The 24,111-nt window shown below is 45.8% G+C and overlaps 2 protein-coding genes across 9 annotated transcripts; one reads left to right on the forward strand and one right to left on the reverse strand.

Annotated features, from left to right (window-relative positions):
• Positions 1-942: 942 nt before the first annotated feature.
• hcfc1a (host cell factor C1a) lies at positions 943-21,136 on the forward strand. Of its 8 annotated transcripts, none has more exons than XM_056605470.1 (28): positions 943-1,108; positions 2,227-2,412; positions 2,962-3,110; positions 3,678-3,838; positions 3,991-4,199; positions 6,339-6,423; positions 6,920-7,026; positions 7,345-7,524; positions 7,774-8,016; positions 8,720-8,868; positions 8,961-9,140; positions 9,483-9,707; positions 9,935-10,039; positions 10,145-10,358; positions 10,476-10,627; positions 11,016-11,163; positions 11,491-11,711; positions 11,931-12,918; positions 13,190-13,341; positions 13,650-13,784; positions 15,987-16,212; positions 16,442-16,717; positions 16,814-16,920; positions 17,106-17,240; positions 17,345-17,530; positions 17,973-18,270; positions 18,499-18,562; positions 18,668-21,136. In XM_056605470.1, exons 2-28 carry the CDS (start codon positions 2,232-2,234, stop codon positions 18,705-18,707), a joined length of 5,316 nt encoding a protein of 1,771 aa, XP_056461445.1. In that variant the 5' UTR covers positions 943-1,108; positions 2,227-2,231; the 3' UTR covers positions 18,708-21,136. The 8 variants fall into 8 exon arrangements, with proteins under 8 accessions (XP_056461445.1, XP_056461453.1, XP_056461451.1 ...); XM_056605478.1 differs by having other exon boundaries at positions 11,491-11,621; XM_056605476.1 differs by having other exon boundaries at positions 10,491-10,627.
• Positions 19,247-22,262, reverse strand: si:dkey-13a21.4 (uncharacterized protein LOC494576 homolog). The gene is made up of 5 exons (XM_056605479.1): positions 22,127-22,262; positions 21,788-21,914; positions 21,482-21,700; positions 21,208-21,333; positions 19,247-21,094 (listed from the first exon to the last, which is right to left on the reverse strand). Exons 1-5 carry the CDS (start codon positions 22,174-22,176, stop codon positions 21,008-21,010), a joined length of 609 nt encoding a protein of 202 aa, XP_056461454.1. The 5' UTR covers positions 22,177-22,262; the 3' UTR covers positions 19,247-21,007.
• Between the last annotated feature and the right edge of the window lie 1,849 nt (positions 22,263-24,111).

Below are 24,111 nucleotides of genomic sequence, written 5' to 3' on the forward strand. Positions count from 1 at the left end.
TAACTGAATGATTTTATGTTATGTATCACTGAAACTATTTGGCACTTAAGCTTAATGTCACCGTACTAGTACCATACCAAGCGTTGTTGTTGTTTTCCATTATTCTTTAGTCATGTGTGTATGCCTGCCTACATTGAAAATGGAATTGGAAACTGGAGATTCGCACATTACGTAAAAGCATAATTGGCCAACAAAGCTGATTCTGATACAGAATACCTTTTTTGTTTATGTAGGCCTACTTCTGTAAAACAAATTGAATAAAATAAAGACACTGCAAGTTCCCAAACGACTTAAGGCCAGCATGATAAGTAGCACTGCATAGAAACAGGCATACATATTACAAAAAAACCAAAAAGGTGACAACCACATGCTGTATAATACTGATAATACTATAAGCCTACGTCACACAAACATTTAAAAAAATTATCTTTGCCTGGGTAAAAAAAGAAACTGAGGAGCATGAATGGTTCAAATTGGGCAACTCCTGTCTCTCTGTCCGCGATTACATCTAATCTAATCAAATAAATAATATATATATTTAATTATGTACCGTTAGCTGGTGGGCGTGGCTATGTTCCTCGACTTTAGTGGTAAATGCAACTTTATACAAAAGAGGCTAGTTATTTGATGGTTATGTGAAAGTTAAACGAATATCAATGGGTTTCCTCAATCAAGCATTTGATAGTGCCTAAAATACTACAATACAGCGTGTTCTTAACATATCCCGCCATCTTTCATAAAGGACAACTTAATGGATTTGGCAACTTATGCGCAATATGCTCAGTAGGCCCTACTGTATATTATTTCACAATATTAGTTATGATGCGAGTCAATCGCTTGAATATGAAAATACGTTATACAGGAAATCATCCAACATTGTTTTAAAATAATATTTAAAAAAAAAGGTTTCCAAGTCTGCGTTTGTCGCCATGTTTACTTTTGGTGACGCCAAACCTCTTCCATTTTCCTCCGCCTCTGGTTGTCAAGAAGATGGCAGCTTCCAGGGAGGCATGAGAGGGAATACTTCTTCGCAAATCGAATGAATTTGGAATATTGGTTCGAGATAAGACCATCTACTTGTACTTTTGCAATAAGTGAATCAAAATACGTAAGTAAAACTCTTGGGTTAATGCGCATTTTCCGGTTGTTATGTTTTGTTATGGCAAGCCGCCCGGCCATTTTTCTTCTTGAGCGTAGAAGTAGGCCGAGTGTTGAAAAGATGGCTGCTTCCAGAGGCGGCATGAAACATAAAAACACCCTCTGTGTGCAGTCAAACTCTGCCTAACTATTCGCTCGTGTGAGGATTGCAGTTGTATGTATGTCGAGTTTACAATGCATGTCCAACTACAATTACACATAATTGCATTTCATTGTATAAGGCGCCGACTCTTTGACAGATGCTAGCCTTATTAGCATGGCTAAATGGGTTGACCGACTAGCGGCTAGTGCTAACGAAATGTAGCTAGGCAGCTTATCTGGAATTGAGGTAAATGTGCGCGATTTGTCAGTTTATTGAGAATATGTTCGACACGAAATGTGGTGTAAAGCTATGTGTTGACCTATTGCTGTACTGTTTTTACCTAATGCGCTTTGTTAATTGTAAATAATTGTTGAAATTGTATGAACAAAATGCTAAGCGCTTTAGCTACAATATGGCGTCTCCCACAGAAGCATGAAAATTGCCGTCTCTTGTGTACGGTTATAGTTTCATGAGTGTGAATGGATTGGGATGCATAAATGCTTGTGAAGTTGTAAGATGTGTACTTGTCTGTTTAATAAATTAGAATATATGTGTTCGGTATCGCTTCATATGGTTACTTGGCGTGTAACGTTAGAAGTCTTTTCAATCGCTTCCGCCATTTTTCCGACTGGCAGTAGCGGAGGTTTGTTTGGTTGCAAGATGGCTGCTTCCATGGGTTGTGTTCGCTAGTGTCGACCACTCGTTGGTGTACTGGGCCCAAGTTTGAACCTGCATTGGACTACTGTTTACTGATTGGAAAATACCAATGTCTCTACAGTTCTTTAATATCCGGTACCAATAGGGAAGGTGCTGTGTTATTTTTTTGACGAGTTCAGTACAGAAAGATTGTTCAATCCAACCGGCATGGCCACAATGTAGTTGGCCTAACGTTAATGAGAATCGGACATTAGACTGTTTATTTGGATCTTCTTAAGCGGTTTTGTGGCATTTTCTTTTTGTATAAAAGGCTTATTTCCATTTCGTAGGAGACATGTCTAATCCTGGGGTCACAGGGTCGGTTCTCCAGCCGCGGTGGAAGCGGGTTCTAGGATGGTCTGGGCCGGTGCCTCGGCCCAGGCATGGACACAGAGCTGTGGCTATAAAGGAGCTTATGGTCGTCTTTGGAGGTGGAAATGAAGGAATTGTCGACGAATTGCATGTCTACAACACTGGTAATACTTTCTATTCCCCTTATTTGTGTTTTATTTTAAGTAAATGGTTATGGGAGGAGGTAAACAACTGCGGTGTTAAACAGTGTTGACATTGTTTTGAATAGTTTTTGCTATTTTGATACATTTTATTTATAAGCCATTAATTGAACTGTTTACACATTGGCACTATTATAATGATTGATGAATTGCAGCATAATAGAAATGCACCCAAACAGGCCACGCTTTATGCTGCGGTTTTAGGTAAATTAGTGCCATCTGGTGGATCTAGCTATTACTGCCTGTTAAAAATGGCGCGCTAAAATAAAATGGATGACGCTATTTGCGTCAACGACTTATGGCTTTCGTTTTAACAAACACAGCTACCATCAGGTGCCAAATATTATATTAATGCATAAGTGTCTGTGCCATTTTCACTACCATAGAAAAAAACAAACGTATTAGCTAAATTTAAATTAATGTCATTTGTTTTTTAATCAGCCATTGTTGTGTGTAGGGTATAAAGTTGCTAATATATTTCATGCATTAAAAATATCCCCTGTTGTTCTCTAGCTACAAACCAGTGGTTTATCCCAGCTGTCCGTGGTGATATTCCTCCTGGCTGTGCTGCCTATGGGTTTGTTTGTGATGGCACAAGGTTGCTGGTATTTGGTGGTATGGTCGAGTATGGAAAATACAGCAACGACCTCTATGAACTACAGGTAAACGGCCTCTTTATTTTGTTAAAAAAAATTCCTAAATAAATTAGAATAGGTGTGATGCTATATTTTCATACGTATACATGCATACAATACAACCAAAACTAAGGAAAATGCAATTCCTTTTGTTATGTTTGCAGGACTAATAATCATTGAAACATTTTCACAAAGCATTTGTTATCTGCTTTTAATTGCATCAATTATTTTTTGGGAAATAAATACTTTTGAGATATATTTTTTAATGTCTTGCCCCACAAAAAAGTTTGCTAGTTAATTTTTTGAACGCTAGTTAGAACTGTAGTTCTAAAGGACAGAACTAGCGTTCTGTCTTTTTTAGGCATATTTGGTTTTTATTTTAAACGCTACGTTACGTTTTTTTTTACTTGTTGCTAATTTAATTATTTGCAGCAAAGTATATTGAGAGTTTTAGCATGGTTACTTTTTTAATCTGTATATTCTAGGTTTTCCCTCTATGATGCAAAAAAATATAGTTTCATTCATATTAGTTCCAGTAATTGTTGTTATGGGGTAATTTCTTTAAAATTTGTTTTGGATGTTATTGTCCCAAAGGCCAGCCGATGGGAATGGAAGAAGTTGAAAGCAAAGAACCCTAAAAATGGGCCACCTCCATGTCCACGTCTGGGTCACAGTTTCTCCCTGGTTGGCAACAAATGCTACCTGTTTGGTGGACTGGCCAATGACAGCGAGGATCCTAAGAACAACATTCCCAGGTACTAGGGATTCTGCACCGGCAAAGCCTTTCCACCTTTTGTCCCGATAAGCTATTGTTCCTGACTTTGTGAAGACTCTAACAACCAAAAGTATTTTCGTTTAAAAGGCAAAGGGGTCACTTATATCTTTTATTGTGGTCATGTTCATTTAGATACCTGAACGATCTGTACACCCTGGAGCTCCGTGCAGGCTCCAGCGTGGTGGGATGGGACATCCCGATCACCTACGGAGTGCTTCCACCACCACGTGAGAGCCACACGGCTGTGGTCTACACAGACAAGACCAGCAGGAAGTCTCGTCTCATCATCTACGGCGGCATGAGTGGCTGTCGTTTAGGAGACTTGTGGACACTGGATATTGGTGAGGTCACACTCAGTGTCTTTGTTTCTTTGTGCTTGTTCTACACAGGGAGGTGCCCCTGCTGGTATTTAATATTGGCCCAATGCCGAAAGAAGGGACTACCTATAGGCAAAATAACTTGTACTAGAGAGCCTACAGTCTTACCGGAGAAAACAAGTGAAAGGCGCTGAACAACTAAACTTCCATAAGAGATGGCAGGGAGCTGCAGGAATCGAAGCAATGTTTTTTCTGAATGTTATGTTCATCACCAAAACCACAGCATGTTCAACATGACCTTTACAAAAACATGTCAACATGACCTTTACAACAGCATGTCAACATGACCTTAACAGCATGTTCCACATCAGCATAACCCCTTGTTCAACATCACCTTAGCATCTGTTCGTTCAACATCACTTTAATAATGTTATGTTCAACGTCACAAACACTATTCAGAATCGGCAAAATACTAAGTTTACTATAATAACAATACGATGACCAACATCACAATCTGTTCAACATCACCACAATATTGTTTTCAACTTCACAACAATACTATTTTCAGCCTCGCAACAATGCCATGTCCACCGTCAGAACAATGCTATGTCCAGCCTCACAACGTTACTATGTTTGGCCTTAAAGCAGTACTATGTTCAACCTCACAACAATACTATGTTGGGCAAAAACATATTCATCACAGCCACAATATTATTTTCAACGCCTCAAATTTTTCTAAAGCTAGCATAATAGGAATGCTTAGATTCTGCTTGAAGAGCATTGTCAAGGGCTTTCCGTAGGTTGCGTCGGATTCTGCAGAACATATAGAGCAAGGTATCTCTGGAAGCAAACAAAGACTCGAGTTGTAAATAATTCCTCCTCGAAGTTAATTGTGCCGCTTTTCCACTGCATGGTACCAGCTCGACACGACTCGACTCGACTCGACTCAGCTCGCCTTTTTTGCGTTTCCACCGCGATCTAGTACCTCAAGTGGCTGCTTTTTCTAGTACCGCCTCGCTCTAGGTTCCAAGCGGCTGAGCCGATGCTAAAAGGTGACGTCGGCAGACGGCCGGCCACTGATTGGCCAGAGAGTGTGACGAAGTCACGAGAGCGACATGGCAACCATGCTGGTAACAGCCATAGCAGCGCCGCAGCCAACATATTCCACTTCTTCAACATGCCAGCTAATAATACGAACACGAATACCATCGCATCGATGTTCTCCATTGTTGTTATGTTGGTTCTGTCCATGTGTAGGTTACGTAGGCGTTGGTTAAGTCGCGTACAAAAATACGTCACAGCCCTTTCGCGCAGACGACCCCGCCCACGTCCCGGAGGTACTATTTGCGGTGGAAAAGCACCCGCGCTGCTACCGTGTCGAGTCGTGTCGAGTCGTGTCGTGTCGAGTCGAGCTACATGTGCGGTGGAAAAGCGGCATTGGAGGAGGCCAAAGCATGGCCTGGGCCGTAGACTGATAGTACTGCAATGTGTGCGGGTGCAGATCCAGAGCACCACCATCAAGGATCTGAACATGAAGCTGGCTGCTTCCCGGAGCCAGTGAGGTGACTCGAAGATCAACAACATGCACTGATAGTCCAGCCATTGAAGTGCTGTGGTAGTCACGCTCTGAGATGAGGAGCTAAGCTGAGGGCTGTGACGGAAGAATAGTTACTTCCTGATATACTGATAGAATCTGCAAAATCACAAATGCAATATGTTCAAGCAAAGTTAGCTGGTCTTCAATCATTATCAAGATTTTTTCGAAGACGTTGAGTGGTGCTGAACAGTCAATATTGACTGCCTTGATGGGAAACATCAGTTGTCTTAATCTGCTTCCATGCTATGCAGCACGTTGGGATCCAGACAGTGCATTGTGTGGAATTGTAAATGTTTCGAATACTTCAGGTTATGTCATAAGTACCCACGTCGGGTAAATACCAATCATTATCTTCCTTTATTATCCAAATAGACAGAAAATGGATCATCTTGCTTGGTCTGATAATATACTGCTCCGTACAGCTACATCATTTACAAAACGATTACCCAAATGGGCCGGGGGGGACGCACACCACTATGCTGTGCTGTATAGGGCCTTCCTAGCTCTGCTTCCTACAATATGATGCCTCTCTGTGAGTCTAAATATTTTGTTTTCATCTTCTGCAGAAACCCTGACCTGGAACAAGCCGTCAGTAAATGGCACAGCTCCACTTCCCAGGAGTCTTCACTCAGCAACCACCATCACCAACAAGTAAGCACTCGACATTCAAGAGCCTTTTCTGTGCAGAAAAGGCCATCACTTACCTTCTGCTTTTACTTTATTCCTCCGGTTGACAAATATAAGTTGAAGCCATAAAAGTTAACACTTTCTTGAAAATGAATGGTACCGTCATACAGAGGTCCCTGTTGTGTATTATCCTGCAGTCAATATGCATCAACTATGCCCCTTTCTGCCATACTCGTTTGGAGGTCCCTGTCCCTTCCCCCCCGTAATGCCTCCATGCCTTTGTCTCATTTGATCATTAGTTTGATCGAAGACTGACAATGGCAATACTGTATTGAGGAACATTTTACCCGGAGAAATATTCATTTTCACTTTTTTCTGACTATGGTAATGATAATGCATCACTTATTTTACTGCACAAAATATTTGTTGCGGCCTGGGCCATAAGTGTTGCCATGGGTTACAGCGTGAGAAAGTTTGGCTACCCCTGATTTCACGTGCTGTCAACCCCTCCCCCCTGCAGGATGTATGTGTTTGGCGGCTGGGTTCCTCTGGTGATGGATGACGTCAAGGTGGCCACACATGAGAAGGAATGGAAGTGCACCAACACACTCGCCTGCCTGAACCTAGGTTTGTTGTTGGAACCTCTATTAATACATCGTAGCCCAAGGTTACACTCATAGTAGCGCTAGTGTTTCACTAGTGTTTGACTCTCGGACGAAAAGGTCCCGGTTTGTAGCTAAATGTTCCCAGTCTACCTGAAGGCATCATTGAGCAAGCTGCCCAACATGGCTAAGAAATGACAATAATTTGCTTTTGATAAAAGTAAATAAATTGTAAACCTAAAATGATATTTAGGGGAAGGTATTCTATAATTGAATTACCTTGTGAAATTGAGTTATCCAGAGTTTGGTATGAATCATTCCTCTATCTTCTTGTTGTCTGCAGACTCTATGTGTTGGGAAACGGTGTTGATGGATACGCTGGAGGACAACATCCCACGAGCGCGCGCTGGTCACTGCTCTGTAGCCATCAACTCCAGACTATATGTGTGGAGTGGACGCGATGGCTACCGCAAGGCGTGGAACAACCAGGTCTGCTGCAAAGACCTCTGGTACCTGGAGACGGGTAGGTGTACAGCACACATACAGTAGCGCTCTTTTAAACCATGTATGAAAAGGCCTTTTAAACCTATATGTATTCAAAAGCATATCCTGGGGAAGTATTATGTTTTCACAGATGTATTGTTTACCGATGTACTATAAGGATCGTGTATCACTTTTCTACCGTACATTCCAAATTGGTCCCAATGAGACCTAGTTTTGAATGTCTCAGCCAAAAGACTTATGCTTACCTTTGACCTCCTGTGTACCTCAGAGCGGCCGCACGCACCAGCCAGGGTTCAGTTAGTTCGTGCCAACACCAACTCGCTCGAGGTGAGCTGGGGCGCCGTCTCCACGGCGGACACCTACCTGCTCCAGCTGCAGAAGTACGACATCCCAGCAGCCACCGCTGCCACGTCTCCTGCCCTGACTGCCACCCCCTCACTGCCCGGCCACGCCCCCAAGAGCCCTGCCCCAGCCGCCACCGCCCTGTCCGCTCAGAGTCACCCACAGACAGGTAGAAGTTTGGGTCTTCTTGGGGTCCTTTCCCTCTTATCGTTGTCTCTGCGTCAGGAAGCTCCACCAGATCCATTGTGTGTGTACATATTGTACACAGGTGGATGTGAGCTTTGACTCCAGAATGTCATTGGATGACACCCCCTGCTAGACGGGGTGTCTTTGACTTGCAAAGACTGGTTTCACTTTCTGGTAAACCAGAAAGTGAAACCAGTGACGGCGTGAATGAGTAAGACGAGCTAAGTCATGAGGGCAGTTATAAACTATATTTATGGCTTCCCTGAAATGACATGTTCCCTGTGGAGCCGGATGTCGGGCGGTGGTAAACGCAGCAGGGACCGGGAAGGAGTTTGGTCTTAGGCCGCCCCAGTGATCTACTCTGTACTGTTTGGTCTTAGGCCACCCAGTGATCTGCTATGTACTGTTTGGTCTTAGACAGCCCAGTGATCTACTCTGTACTGTTTGGTCTTAGACAGCCCAGTGATCTGCTCTGTACTGTTTGGTCTCTGGCCGCCCCAGTGATCTACTCTGTACTGTTTGGTCTTAGACAACCCAGTGATCTACTCTGTACTGTTTGGTCTTAGACAGCCCAGTGATCTGTACTGTTTGTGAAGGAAGCTTTAAGGCCTGCACACTTCTAAGAGGAAACTAGGTATTTGTTCTTTGTTCCACGTCGTATTTTAGTGTCTATGGTTTGTTTACAGCTATATTGAAGGTTGCAGCTCCCCAGTCTGCAACGGGTACGTCCATCGTCACTGTCCGTCCCAACCAGATGGGGAAGTCCCCCGTCACTGTGACATCACTTCCTCCCGGGGTTCGCATGGTAGTGCCGGCCCAGAACACGCAGGGATCGGTACGTGAACCAGAGTACAGCCATTAATGGTTAAGCAGTAACATGAAAATGTCAACGGGCGCTTTCATTCATGCTTTTTATCTGTTGAATAGCCAATCGGCAGCAGCCCTCAGATGAGTGGCATGGCAGCTCTGGCTGCAGCAGCGGCAGCTACACAGAAGATTCCGCCCTCCTCCGGCACTGTCCTCAGTGTACCCGCTGGGGCAACCATCCTCAAAACGATGGCGGTCTCCCCCGGCACCACCACCGTCAAAATGTCCTCTCCACTCATGGTACATATTTCTAAACGTGTTCATGTTGGCACATGTGAGTGATCAGGCTTTTGTTAAACCTTTGTATTAACATGGTCATTTATTCATGCAAGATGGTGAAATTCACAGCAGCAAATAAGAATACATGTTAAAGTTGGCATAAATTAACAGTATTGTTGATCGACATTGATTGTTAGCTTACAGTCAGTTTGTTTTATCGCTTTTAATGTATTGATCCTCGAGAGGGACCCAACTGCAAAACGTGTGTTGAGCATGAATGCAATACACGCGTGAAGTGTGGGATACATTCCTGATGGGTAATAGTGATTGGAATATCTGACTCTAAATCAAATGTGGTTGCAGGTGAGTAACCCGGCCACCCGTATGCTGAAGACTGCAGCTGCCCAGGTGGGGTCCGCCACTGGGTCCTCTCCCAACACGCCCACCAGGCCCATCATCACCGTGCACAAGTCAGGCACAGTAACAGTAGCCCAGCAGGCCCAGGTGGTCACCACTGTGGTGGGAGGAGTCACCAAGACCATCACCCTGGTCAAAAGCCCCCTCACCATGGGAAGCGGAGGCACGCTGGTGAGTCTGGTTCACTCTGTCTGTGGCACGGTATTTTACCGATCATGTTCCAAGTAAAAGTCCCTCGGTGCAAGTCAGCTCACCTCACTGGAGTTCAATGAGCAAACCAAACTGAGCCTCCCAATTGTTTCCCCAAAGTCTTGTAGGACTTTTGACTAGAGTCCCTTGTCTGTTTAATGTTACTGTGTCTCCGTCTGTTAAATTGGCTTGTGTTTCTCTTGGGGCAGCAGATCTCCAACCTTGGCAAGATGATGTCGGTAGTACAAACCAAGCCAGGGCAGACGTCTATTGGGGGCCAGTCTTCGACAAACCCCCTCACGCAGCTCATACAGGTAAGATATCTACGTTAGTAAAGGAATATACAAGAGGTAGCTTAAACCAGATGCTTTCCATGCAGACTGTACGATAACCCTTCTCCCTTGTGTCTCCACCAACAGACAAAGGGTGGTCTTCCAGCTGGAACCATCCTGAAGCTGGTGACCTCTGCGGATGGCAAGCCAACCACCATCATCACCACCTCCCAAGCAGGGGGTGGCGGCAACAAGCCACACATTTTGAACATTAGTGGCATGTCCCCCAGCAACAAGCAGGGCACCACCATCATCAAGACCATCCCTGTCTCGGCCATCATGACCCAGTCTGGAGCCACAGGTCTGGGCCCACTACTATACATTTGATTGTTTCCATCCATTAATATTTGACTGTCTTTTGAGAAACCTGAATTGAATGAAATGTTTGTAATTAAAGTCCAATGTTGCTCACACACAGTTAATCGCTATGCAGGTGTCACAAGCAGTTCAGGCATGAAGACCCCTATTACGATCCTAACCACAAAGATGATGACCTCTGGCACCCCTGGCAAAATCATCACCGCTGTGCCTAAACTTGGCGGTGCCTCTGGCCAACAAGGACTCACACAGGTAATGTTACCGTGTTTCCTTCATGTTCTAATATTCGGTCGGTTGTATCAGGCTGGTTTTTGTAGTGATCCTGGTGTCCACTTTGAAATGTAGTATCTTTTGTAATATTGTGCTGTGTTTATTTTATACGTTTGTGTTATGGCACTTTTTTGTATTTTTGTTTGACTTGATTGTTCTAAGCTGCACTTGTATGCCTGTTGAGGATAAAAGTTACTGCTGTGTATAAATGTATAGCTTTCTCTATTCCATTGAGAATATTTTTTTATTTATAAATCAGAAATTCTTCATTTTCGTACGTTAAGTCTGTGTAGATGGGCTTGTGTGGTTAGTTTGTGCGGTGATAACCTGGGTAGTGGCTGGCACGTCATCTCTGGCTGTGTGTCTGCAGGTGGTTTTGAAGGGAGCTCCTGGACAGCCAGGGACCTACCTACGCACCGTGCCCATGGGCAGCATGGGGGGAGTTCGACTCGTCACACCCGTCTCTGTATCCGCTGTCAAGCCTAATGTTACCACCTTGGTTGTCAAGGGAACAACCGGTAAGCATACTTTATTTCCTCAAGGAATTGAAATAAAGAATCCCTGGATGTGATTCGACATGGTAAAACATGTAATGTTTTATTTTAGTAATTGTAAAAAATCAGTTTCTCGTAAAAACTGAGATTAAATGTGGGTTTGATTTTAGTCTGTCATCTTCATAAACCCAGGTTTACAATTTGCTTTGTTTATATATTGCATTAATGTTGCATAGAATTCGGAGCCTTTATTCTCCTAATACATTTTCCTACATTGCATGTCTGTAGTTTCTGTAAACCTTGATGGGCGTTTCACTTCCTCTTAATGACGCCGTCCTTCATGCGCTGCAGGAGTCACCACTCTGGGGACAGTCACTGGCACAGTATCCACCAGCCTGGCAGGGGGCAGTGTTGCTACTGCCAATGCCTCTTTGGGCACCCCAATCACCACCCTGGGCACCATCGCAACCCTGTCCAGTCAGGTGATTAATCCCACCTCCATCACTGTGTCTGCAGCCCAGACCAACCTGACCTCTGTGTCCTCGCTTCCCTCCTCTGCAATCCCTGTGCAGGTATGCAGCCCTTGCAAGCTTTGATCTGCACTTCTCCAGGCCATAGGGCACTAGACCTGTTAGTTTAGTATCGGAGACGGGCAGTGAATGCGGTGTGGAAGTGGCAGATGGTTTGTTTAAAGTGTATAGCTCGCCATCTAGCGGTAAAGAAACAATGAATGCTTCATTCAAATTTAAAAGTGTTAGAATCTGCTCAGACTCTTCTCTTTATCATTGTAGAACCAGCCTACCCAGGTGACCCTCATCACCACACCCAGCGGTGTAGAGGCCCAGCCAGTGCAGGACCTCCCAGTCTCGATCCTGGCTTCGCCCACCTCAGAACAGCCCAGTTCCACTGAGGCCGCCAGCGCCGGGGAGGGCTCCGGTACCGTTACCCTGGTGTGCTCCAACCCCCCGTGTGAGACCCATGAGACGGGCACCACCAACACGGCCACCACTTCCTCCGCCACCATGGGTGCGGGTCAGGTGTGCTCAAACCCCCCGTGTGAGACCCATGAGACGGGCACCACCAACACGGCCACCACCGCCTCCTCCAGCATGGGGACGCTGCGCATGTGCTCCAACCCGCCAAGCGAGACCCAAAAGACGGCGGTTACCAACACGGCCACCACCACCACCTCTTCTTCCGTGGGCGGGGCTCCGAAGGTGTGTTCCAATCCACCGTGCGAGACCCACGAGACGGGCACCACCAACACATCCACCCAGGCCGCATCCAGCATGGGCAACACACAGAAAAGCACCGACTCTGGTACGGCACAGAGGGTCTGCTCCAACCCGCCTTGCGAGACCCACGAGACGGGCACCACCAACACCTCCACCCAGGCCGCATCCAGCATGGGGGGTGGCCAGACCAGCACAGACTCCGGAACGGCGCAGAGAGTCTGCTCCAACCCGCCCTGTGAAACCCACGAGACGGGGACCACCAACACCTCCACCCAGGCCGCTTCCAACATGGGGGCTGGCCAGACCAGCACAGACTCTGGTACGGCGCAGAGAGTCTGCTCCAACCCGCCCTGTGAAACCCACGAGACGGGGACCACCAACACCCCGTCCACGGCGACCTCCACCATGGGGGGCGACCAGACGAGCACAGGCTCCGAAACAGTCCAGAGGGTCTGTTCCAACCCCCCCTGTGAGACCCACGAGACGGGGACCACCAACACTGCCACCACTGCCAGCTGCAACATGGAGACCGGCGAGGGCGCAGGTACTGCTTCTCCTTATGGTGTAGCAGCGCGTGACCACGTGACTCATGGTGGCTTTATAGTCTTGCAGACTTTTTGGCTCTGCCTCTTAGAGGATGTTGGGGTGATGTTATGTCTGTCCTATTAAAAAATAATAACAAAAGCGTGATATAACGAGCACGGCCCATTGTAAATAGATAAATCAGATTCCTGGAGGGCAAAACCTCGAAAGCTCCAAGCCCAAAGTGGATCTGATGAGCTGGTGTGTCTAAGACTTCTGAATCGTTTTTCCAGCCCAGCAGACAGAGGAGGGTGCAGATGGGACCGGCGGTTCAGAGGCCGCCTCCACCACCGCAGCAGCCGGGTCCAGCCCGCCCAGCGCCTCCCAAGGCCGGGCGGTCACCACCGTCACCCAGGCCACGCCAGCCCCTGGGCCCTCTGTACCTGTAAGAGCACCGCCACACCGACAAGTATTAGTAATGGGCATCATGTCAGAGGCACTCACAGGAAGCATTGGCCGTCGCCATGTTGTAGAGGTGTAAAAACATCTGTGTGGGCGTTGCCAGGGAAGCCTTCTGCCCACAACACGCACACAAGTTTCATTTCCCCCTTTCTCTTAATAAGGAAACTGAAGTCCTGACAAAGCACATGTGGCCTCAGTCCAGCAGAATTGAAAACAAGGCTGTTGTGTTCCCCTGTTATGGCGACGGGCCAGTACTGAGTTCTTCTGTTGCCTTTGTCTCCATTTCTCTAGTCCATCTCATCGATCACAGAGGGGGCCAGTTCAGCCAGCGGGGCCACGGAGGAGCCCATGCAGACGGACGAGGCCCCGGCTGCAGAGGCGGCCCCAGCGGAGGAGGCCCCCTCAGCCATGGAGGCCCAGGCACAGGTCAGAGCAACGTGTGCTGCAGGAAGACCCGGTGACCCCAGCGGGAACACTGTCTAAGGGCTTTGAGATGATACTGCAGCGTTTCATATCATTGTACACAGTTCACTGTATACATGCCCTGGAACAGCAGACAAACCCGCAACTCACTACCCGTGAACTCGTACTAGACCGATTCACTCCCAGTTTCAGCTCGTAACTTACGGGCTAAAAAGTGTCCCTGGAATGCAGCATGAGGTGTAGAGAACTGCTTGTCTTTATCTGAAGCACAATTATATATAAAAATAAAGTGCTTGAAATGGAACATTTCAAGCAAAAAAATTAAGCAAAATATAACATTTCCAAATAAAAGGGCTTGTGCGGGTAATTCAGACTCTGAATAACTACTCTCAGTAGTCGGGCAGGTTGGAAAAGTAGGCTGTTTTTTTGAATGAAAAAGTATTCTCTGTTTTTACCTCGCTTAATTTTCCCCCTCTTGTCGAGTTTATTTTCTTTATCCGTTTCAGTTACTCTGACGCTTAGGTCGTTCGCAATTTAAAAAAACAAGCAGTGAACAGGACCAGAGCAGGGGTGGGGATCATTAATATTTATTGATATCGATACCATTTTCGTTACTCCTTAACGATCCGAGTCTTTATCGATACCAGTATAGATACTTTTCTATTAATTGGTGGAAGTACGAAGCGTTTTTAGTGATGAGGAAAATATTTAGGAAATAAATAATTGCATTTTCAATTAAATATGTAATTCTTAATGAATATTGACATCAGTAGTTTTAGTTATATAAACTATGATTAGAGCACTATACAACTTTATTGGTAACACAGAAACATGAGTTATACAGTATTACTCATGTTTCTCACCAAAAACTCAATTTGCCGTTTCTTTATATTACCATTGAACGCATCATGATAACCTAACAGTCGTTTTACTGAGCCAACCTCAACACATCATCACGCAGCACATCTGAAACTTTATTTACGTTTTAAGATAACTAGCTTGTATGCTGCTTGTTACAACACCGATTTCACAATTGGATTACTATTTTTAGCTGACGGGACTAGCGACAATGTTTGTGTGCGATTACCGCACGTAGTTTTGAGTGGATGATTAAGACAGGCCTGTCTGTGGTGCGACAGGAGAAGGAGGTGACAGTCTTTTCAACTCGGAGACAGTCAAAGGTACTGCATTTGGTCTTTATTTGATGCACAATGCTAATGTGCTTGGCCATTGAGTTTGTGTTCCATCCTTTTACAATAAATGATTTTCGCCCGTTCAGCCATCCTCGCGAGCAAAGTTAACTGCCAGACTTCACTTGTTTTACTCGTAATACCTGTTTGCTTACAATTCCATTCAAAAACATTGGTGGACACGCTTCACTGATTGGATTGATTTGATTTAAATGCTGTGATGTGACTCGAGGGACACAACATTACATTACAGGACCTACGGGACAAAAATAATAATAAATGAACGACGGGACTCGATAGTGGTACTGATAAGCCCAAACGTTAATGATTTTCGGGTTTTGAAAAAAGTGGAACCGGGTCCGATAGAACCGGGTTTCGATCCCCATCCCTAACCGTGGGTTTGATTAAAGGAGAACACGGAGAGATGATGCGAAGGAGATTTATTTTCTCACCTGGGCAGCGTCAGGTGCACCAGTGCAACCTATAAAAAATGTTAGTCGCACCCTTAAATATTTTGGTCGCACTCTGGAGCCCTGTGTAAATGCCATAATCGGGTAGAAACAATAATTTGATATTTATTTATGGGATGTTTATGGGATGGGATGTTTTTGGTATGGTTCGTTTGTTGAAAAGCTGTATTGGTGGTAGGCAAGCTGTTGCTATTAAATGTAGTGGTGTGCTAAGCCATTCTACTAGCTGGGGGTACACCCTCAATCCAGGACATTTGTATAACACAACTAGTTCCCATCTTTACACACTTTATACACAAGAAGGTTGAGCAAGATCCTTAATAATGATCCAAAATAATCTAAATACTAGATAATACGATGAATACATCCAATATATTTAATGAAGTACCATCCAACTGAAGCCACGCGCAATGATGAACCTAGAGACAACATATTCATGAGCAGGGATGGGTGGTGCGTCTCGCCGGTGACACAACAAGACTACACTGCCCGTGTCTCCAGCCTGGCTGAATGTGACTCAAGTGTTTTGTGCTGCCCCTCTGCAGGGAGAGGCGACAGCAGCAGCCTCAACCCCCTCCACCACCACACTGAACCTCCCCGCCGAGCTCATGTCCGAGGGCCAGGGGGCCACGCTCATGGTGACCGGCCTCTCTGACGAGGAGCTGGCCGTCACCGCCGCCGCAGAGGCCGCCGCCCAGGCCGCCGCAACAGAGGAGGCCCAGGCCCTGGCCATCCAGGCTGTGCTGCAGGCCGCCCAGCAGGCCGTCATGAGTGAGTTACATGGGCTATGTGTGCTCTCACTCACTCACTCGGTCTCATACTCAATCACACAACAGATGGTACTACTAAAACAATAAGGGCTTAATGTACCCGATGCAGGCCTTGTTTAAACCATGTAAACCTCCGTGACGCTAAGCAAACCCCAACAAGCATACAAAATGCCACAGTCTGACCGTGTTCAGTGTCTTGATTGGTCCTCTTCTTCTTTTACGTCTCCCAGACGAGAGCGACTCGAGCGGCGACCGACAGCAGCAGGCCGGCATTCCCATCGTGTTGACCCAGCAGGATCTGGTGGCACTGGTCCAGCAGCAGCAGCAGCTGCAGGAGGCCCAGGCCGCCGCCCAGCAGGCCAGCGTGGACGCCAGCCTGCCCACCGAGGGCCTGGCCCCCGCAGACAGCCTCAACGACCCCTCGGTGGAGAGCAACGGCCACAACGAAATGGCCGCCAGCGTCACCACCGCCGTGGCGTCCCTGCTACCGCGCACCACCGCCGAGGGTAAGCACCGTGGTGGTCAGACCGGGGCTGTGTACACGTCGGGGGCGTTTCACCACGGGGGCTGACCTGCTTCGTGTTGTTGTTCACTCCCTCCAGCGCTGGCCCCGTCGAGCACGTTCGCGCCCGTCGTGGCCATGGCCAGCCCGGCCAAGCTGCAGGCCGCAGCCGCTCTGACCGAGGTGGCCAATGGCATCGAAGGAGGGGTGAGGCACCCCAGACATTGAATACCCTCTTATATCTTGGTTTTAAATGAGATGATTACATAAATATTTAACGGCTGATCCACGATAACTTTCAAGGATTTGAGTCCTCCTTCGCTTTTCTGTCATTATACAAAACAAAAACAATTGGAATCCATTCTGACCCACCCTTTTTTGTTCCTCCACAGAAGCAGAATCCCCAGCCAGCACCAGTAAAGACCGTGTTAAAGAAGGAGAACCAGTGGTTTGACGTGGGCATCGTCAAGGTCACCAACATGGTGGTCACACACTTTTTCATGCCATCCGACGACTCGCAAGGGGATGTGAGTATCCAGGGCTCCTGCATGCACGGGTTTCCATTTCATATGTCCAGCCTCCCTAAATGAACAAACAGTGAAATAATGAACACTATCTATCCGGTGTGCAGGATGACTCGGGTGTATTGCCAGATTACGGCCAGATGAAGAAGATGGAGCTGCAGCCAGGCACCGCCTACAAGTTCCGGGTGGCCGGGATCAACGCGTGTGGTCGTGGATCCTTCTCCGAGATCTCTGCGTTCAAGACCTGTCTACCAGGGTTCCCTGGGGCTCCTTGCGCCATCAAAATCAGCAAGGTGAGTGGAGCGGGGGCCCTGGAAGCTCTCCCCTTTTGGGTGGAGTGATAACTTACTGCAGTACTGCCCACACGAGTCAGTCTCTCCATGAGTTACACCAGTCTGCCTCTACTACGTTGAATCTCCCCCAAAGGCAGTCCCACCTCATGATCTGCATAGTCTCTAAAAGTTCTTGCTATTGGTTATACTTAATGCTTTGTGTTCTAAAATACTATTCAAGTAGAAAATATAGTTGGACTTGACGGGTTTGTTATATATTTTATCAACATAACAGGTTATTAGCCATGTATAATAAATGTAAATAACAGGGTTAGCCTCAATTGATTGAGTGCAAATCAATTGAAAGAGTTCTAGTTGAGATGCTAGCACTAGGGACCAGGCCGAACAGTCCCTCTTAGTGGTGGGCTTTGCTCTCTTACACGCCTGTGTTCCCGCTCTGCAGAGCCCAGACGGCGCCCACCTGACCTGGGAGCCCCCGTCGGTGACGTCCGGGAAGATCATCGAGTACTCTGTGTACCTGGCCATCCAGAGCAACCAGACCGCAGAGGCCAAGACCTCCACCCCGGCCCAGCTGGCCTTCATGCGTGTGTACTGCGGCCCCAGCCCCTCCTGCCTGGTGCAGTCGTCCAGCCTCTCGAACGCACACATCGACTACACCACCAAGCCAGCCATCATCTTCCGCATCGCCGCCCGGAACGAGAAGGGCTACGGCCCCGCCACTCAAGTCCGATGGCTCCAAGGTGAGACCGCGAAGCCCGGACATGCTCGGCCCCATTAGACTAGGATCACATGTCACTTTGTGTCACTTCTCTAAATGGAATGTCTGAAGGTCGAGCGCTGAAGGAATATGAAACTATGTCCCAGTCCTTCTCAGGCACTCTTTCTGCCCATCACTGGCTGTTTTATGACCGTGTTGCGAGCGACAGTATGACGTAACCATGTCTACACGGTTTCTTTTGTAATCCTAGAATCCGGCAAAGACGCAGCCTCGGCGAAACCCGCCCCCAAAAGACCAGGCACCTCGCCCGATACGTAAGTACCTCTCCCTTCACCCATCTGGGCGAGACACCGTTGTTTTGTGTGGAAACTGCTGAACCACATGCAATACTTAACATTTCTTCCGTGTGCCCTCTGCAGTAAGGCTACTGGTCCAAAGAAAGCGAGAACGGATCAGTGAGACTGCCCAGAGACCTGACCCCACCCTGCCTTCCTCCCTCCTCTCCTCCCACCACAACCCCTGTCTTTAGCCCCCTTCTCCACTCACTGTCTTTACCCAGAGCCTGAACCCCTCCACTACCACCTCATCCTCCTCCTACCCCCCCCCCTCCCCATCTTTCATCCTCAAGTGTGACTCGAGTCCAGCTCCTGGAGAACAGAAGACCTTTATGAAGCCCTGATGGCAGTCACTCTGAGACCTCTGTAGATAATACCCTTCTCTTTTTTTTTGTTGGTTAAACATTTTTTCTGTGTGTATTTTTAAGAGCGACACAAAGTTAGAAGCACATTAGCGCTATTTCAGTCCGATCTGCCATCTTTTGCTAGTTTCAGTAGTCCAGCTGTAGAGATGCAAGTACAGCTTCCGCCAACCCGGGAGCTCACCTACGCATATTCTTACTTTGGTTTTGTTCTTTTTTCATTTTTTTTTTTCTTGAATATCTCGGGATTTGGGAGGGTGGGCAGGGGGTTGTTAAAAAAACTACATAAAATGATGTACAGTGCTGGAAATGCAGTGGCATAAGTTAAGATGCTGGGGGAACGGAGAGGGTAATAATCAGTTTGGAAACAAATAAAGCACTTGTCCTCACAGAGAGAGGACATCCTTCTTCTTTTTTGTGCTCAGATACAAAATTTGCTTCAAGAATCCGATCTGTACAGACATACTGGATTCCAATTTCCTGGTATTGTCATCACTGTGCGCTTTCCCCCAAGATGACGACTGGAGACGGACACACAGTGGACAAACGACGAAGGAAGAGATTTGTAGAGTGACATAGACTTGCTAGGACTGAGACTTGCAGCACACACACAACTTGCAAAATCTTCCCAAAAAAGTTAGCAAGCAATGATGCAGAAGACCTTTTGTGTAGTTTATTTTTGTATTTTTTAAGCTTTTTTGTTTTGTTCTTCCTGTGTGTATGTCTAGTGTGCATTTTAAAAACAAAAACAAGATTTTTTTTTAACTGTTGTTCATCCCCATAGTATGTGTTTGTGGGAAGAGGGTTGGCTGTGTTGCGGTTGCCACTGTATTTTTAAATATTAATTCAGTTGGTTGTACGTTCTTGTTGTAACCGAAGGTATGAAAGCGAGGCAAGACTGTTGTATTCCAGCTAGGATGCAGAGCTCACGGGACTGAAGGGAGCTTTGAACCAGACCCCGTGGAGGTCCTCAATTTGTTGCTTTCCTTTTTACTACGACTTGCTCAATACTTGTACGTCTTTGTTTTTGCCAAACATCAAGAAGCTAAGGAGTATAATAAGGAATATATGATCTGCCCGGCCCCCCTACATCATTAAATACCCAAGTAAATTGTCTTATGCTTTTATGCTATTAAACGTGGTGTCCTACCCTTTCTTTACTTTTTTAGAATGACAAATTCTATTAGACTCATCCTGTTGATCCTGTATGTGAACCCCATTTAATAAATTTAATTTTTTTTTTCTTCTATGGCTCTATTCCAGATTGCTGGCAGTGTGCAAGCTCATGAATATGTAATGGTTTTGAATGGTATGCCTTGGGAGGAAAGCTCACATAGCCAGTGTACCCACTTGTAAATTAGTTCGTTCATATAGCAAGAATTAAAGAGAAAAAAAAACATCTTGGCCTTTTATATAATTACTTGTAACAGTTTTTACATGTTGGTCATCTCTTGATTGCCTTTTGTGTCTTTACATATAAAAAAAACCCAGACAAATAAGATATATCAATATATACAGTCTCCTTATTTGCTTCTGTCGGGCCAAGTCACTGTAGGAGTCGGAATCACTGCTAGGTCCATTCTAATACAACACTTGTGCATGGGAGAGGTATCCCTGATTGGCCACAAGTTTGTCATTTCCTAAGAAAAGCATTTGTGTCGTGAGGGTCTTGGGCGGGGGGAGAAAGCTCACTTGCCTCTCCCTCTCGCAGGTCCATTGGGTCTCCGTTTGGGTCTTTTTCTGATTTATTTCTCTTGACAAAAGTTATCTTCATATGCATTCATTATTTTGTGCGTGTCAGTGTGTCTGTTGAGCAAAACTAGACATGCATGCAAAAAGCAGTGTATTTAAGTAGTGATGCCTTAAGTTAGACCATAAGCTGAAGGTCCTCAAAAGAAGAAAAAAAAAAAGCATTTGAGTTTGTATCTCTTCCCATGTGGTATACAAGTGTGCCCCTTTTTCCTTGCTGGATCACTGTTTTCGCCACCTTGTTAGGTCGTCAACATCAGCAGTGCCGAGGTCTTTCTGAATTTGTCCTCCCACACTGGGAATGGTGCGGGTCTCAGCACTGACAGCGGGCGCGAGTTTCCCTCGGCTGTTTGCAGGCTAACTGGAAATGTCCTGTATTTTCCAATGTGTGTTTTTTGTACTGTAGGGAGTAATGTATCTTTTATCATCAAAAATAAACATGTTAAACATTAATGGAACTCGTCTTTTTATAGTTTTTCCAGGTACATACATCTCTGATGTAAGCCTACGCACCTGTCTTAATCCAGCCCGTGCAGCCTCCAGGAATGCCTTGGTGACGTGTACGTCCTCCTTGGCGCTGCCCTCGTGGTACTGCGCCCCGATCTGCTCGCACCACTGCGACGCTTCTTCGCGTGTTACCTGCAAGACTGATCTTTCAATTATTCAACTTCCAATTTGATAGGGATTATACAGTGTTATATAAAACTATAGTACTACGATGCTAAAAATATTTTATTTTTATATATTTTTCAAACACCACTCTTTACGCGTAGAAACAGCTACTGACCTCACGGTTTACCATGTCTGTTTTGTTTCCCACAACAATAAATGGGAAATTTGAGGGATCTGGGGGATCTCCCTGAGTAAGGAATTCCTTCCGCCACTCCTCCATGGCAGAGAATGACGCGCTTGACGTCACATCAAACACCAGCAGGCAGCAGTGAGTCCATCTGTACATGGGAGTGCCCAAGGACTTGAACCTTTCCGTGCCAGCGGTGTCCCAGATCTGAGCAGCAATGAGTGAAAGACAAAGAGTGAGCCGGTGACTATTAAACATTAACCGAGGATGGGATTTAGGATATTTTCCTCATACCTCCAGTATTACTGCTTGGCCATCCAGTTCGACTTCTTTCGTGACAAAGTCTATTCCGATCGTAGCTCGGTGAGAAGTTGAATAATTGTGGTTGACATACCTGGTCGTCAGCGAGGATTTCCCCACCCTGTTTGAACACATCGTTTAGAAAACACACTGTGCTACAAAGGTTTCTTTAAAATCTGATTGAAGAGCCGAAAACTATTTATTGCTCCTCCATATAATTAAACTAAACAGACCGAAAATAAATCGAACGAAAACAATCCTATACATATACATCTAAATGCACATATACACCGAAAATGTATCAATAGCCTAGTGTAGGAATGTTGTCTTTACCCTGAGTTCCCAATCAGGATCAATTTAACTCGAGCAGTTCCGTCCGTCATGTTGTTAGATGTCTAAAGCTGAGATCTGTCGCTCTCTCAAAAGAATAGAGTTTGCGTAATCTCAGTCATGAATGAGTCACAGCCAGTTCAACTGGATATTTTTTTTATTTTCAAAGGGGAAAATAACCAAACGTAGCCTATCGAAACAATTCCTCCTCGAAATAAGGAACTCAACACACCACACAAACAGAAAACCTGATGCAGTATGGGCCTTTTACAACACATAAACCTTGCATCTCAGATTCCATTTAGTAATTTTCAACGACAGGACGAAGTCCGGTTGTATTAAATTATGTCGAACTCTAACCAAAATCTGAACTCTTCAGTAGTGTTTCCAATTGTTGTCCGCAAGAGGGCAGTGTGCTTAAGGTGTTCAACCAACTTAACCAACTTTGAGGATCTGCAGTATGTCAAGCAAATAGACCTTGGATGTTTTGATGAAGGTTCACTTAAACTCCAGAACATAGGCTAACGCTTTTTGAAAAATAAATAAATAAATATATATGTACAGTGGTAGGCATAAGTTTATGCACCCATGCTAAGCTTGACTAAAAAGAGGAATAAAAAATCATCTTTGGGAAATTGATAGCTTAATAGCCTTAAATATACAAATTAGGAAAAATCCAACCTTTAAGGACACCAATTTGCTTTGTGAATGAATTATGTATCGTACCATTCAAATACAGGGGTTCATCAGTATAGACACCCCTTTGTTAAATTCCCATAGAGGCAGGCAGATTTTTATTTTTAAAAGCCAGTTATTTCATGGATCCAGGATTCTATGCATCCTGATGAAGTCAACTAGGCCTTTGGAATTAAAATAGCCCCACATCATCACATACCCTTCACCATACCTAGAGATTTGCATGGTTTTATTTCAGTTAGCTTATTAGCTGGTTCGATTTGCATTGAGAAATCATTAGGCTATCTAACAGTTATTAGGCTAACTGAAAAGAACCATGCCACCATGAAATAACTGGCTTTTAAAAATAAAAATCTGCCTGCCTCTATAGGAACATAGGGGTGTCTATACTTATGCACCCTGCATTTTAATGGAGAACATTTATTTATTTACGATACATTATTCATTCACAAAGCAAATTGGTGTCCTTATAGGTTGGATTTTTCCTCATTTGTTTAATTAAGGCATTAAGATCAATTTCCAAAATACGATTTTCTATTCCCCTTTATAGTCAACTTTAGCATGGGTGCCTAAACGTATGCCTACCACTGTATCCATACAACGGTAATCATTAACATGTAGACTTTAGATCCTAATTTCATTTCATTAATTTATTTAAAGGACTATAGGTCTATATTCGAGATAAAACGAGATAACGATATAATGAAAGAGATCACGACTTCAACAGATAAAAAAAGAGAGAGAGAGAGAGAGAGAGAGACAGAGCGAGAGAGAGAGAGATAGAGAGAGAGAGAGAGAGAGAGAGAGAGAGAGAGAGAGAGAGAGAGAGAGAGAGAGAGAGAGAGAGAGAGAGAGAGAGAGAGAGAGAGAGAGAGAGAAAAAGAAGGGTTAGGGCTGACCCCGGGGGGTGTACACCGCGGTATGAGCGTGTCTCAGAGGTACGCCCTGCAGGGCCGAGATAAGGCAGCCGCCCCCACGGCAGCGCGCCCCTCTGGAACCGCCGAAATGACCCTGGAATCCACCGGCTCGCTCCCTTAACGTAGGCCACCCAGAGGCCAGACCCCCACACTGACCCCGCGCCCAGAGCACCAACCAGCCGAGAGGCAGGCCGAGGTAGAGCCTGAAGAGGGGTCTGTCAGCCTCTGATAGCAAGCCTCGGCACGGAGCTAAATACTCGTCGGCCTGTGTGAGTTAGTGCACAGGGGGCTGGGTTCACTCATCTCTGGGGCTGAGGACACGGAGGTCATGTCCTTTGGAGTTTGGACTATTGAGTAGCTTAGTTCAAAGCTTCT

This window comes from Gadus chalcogrammus, chromosome 13 (assembly GCF_026213295.1).
Source record: "Gadus chalcogrammus isolate NIFS_2021 chromosome 13, NIFS_Gcha_1.0, whole genome shotgun sequence".
In the NCBI taxonomy this organism is placed as follows: Eukaryota; Metazoa; Chordata; class Actinopteri; order Gadiformes; family Gadidae; genus Gadus; species Gadus chalcogrammus.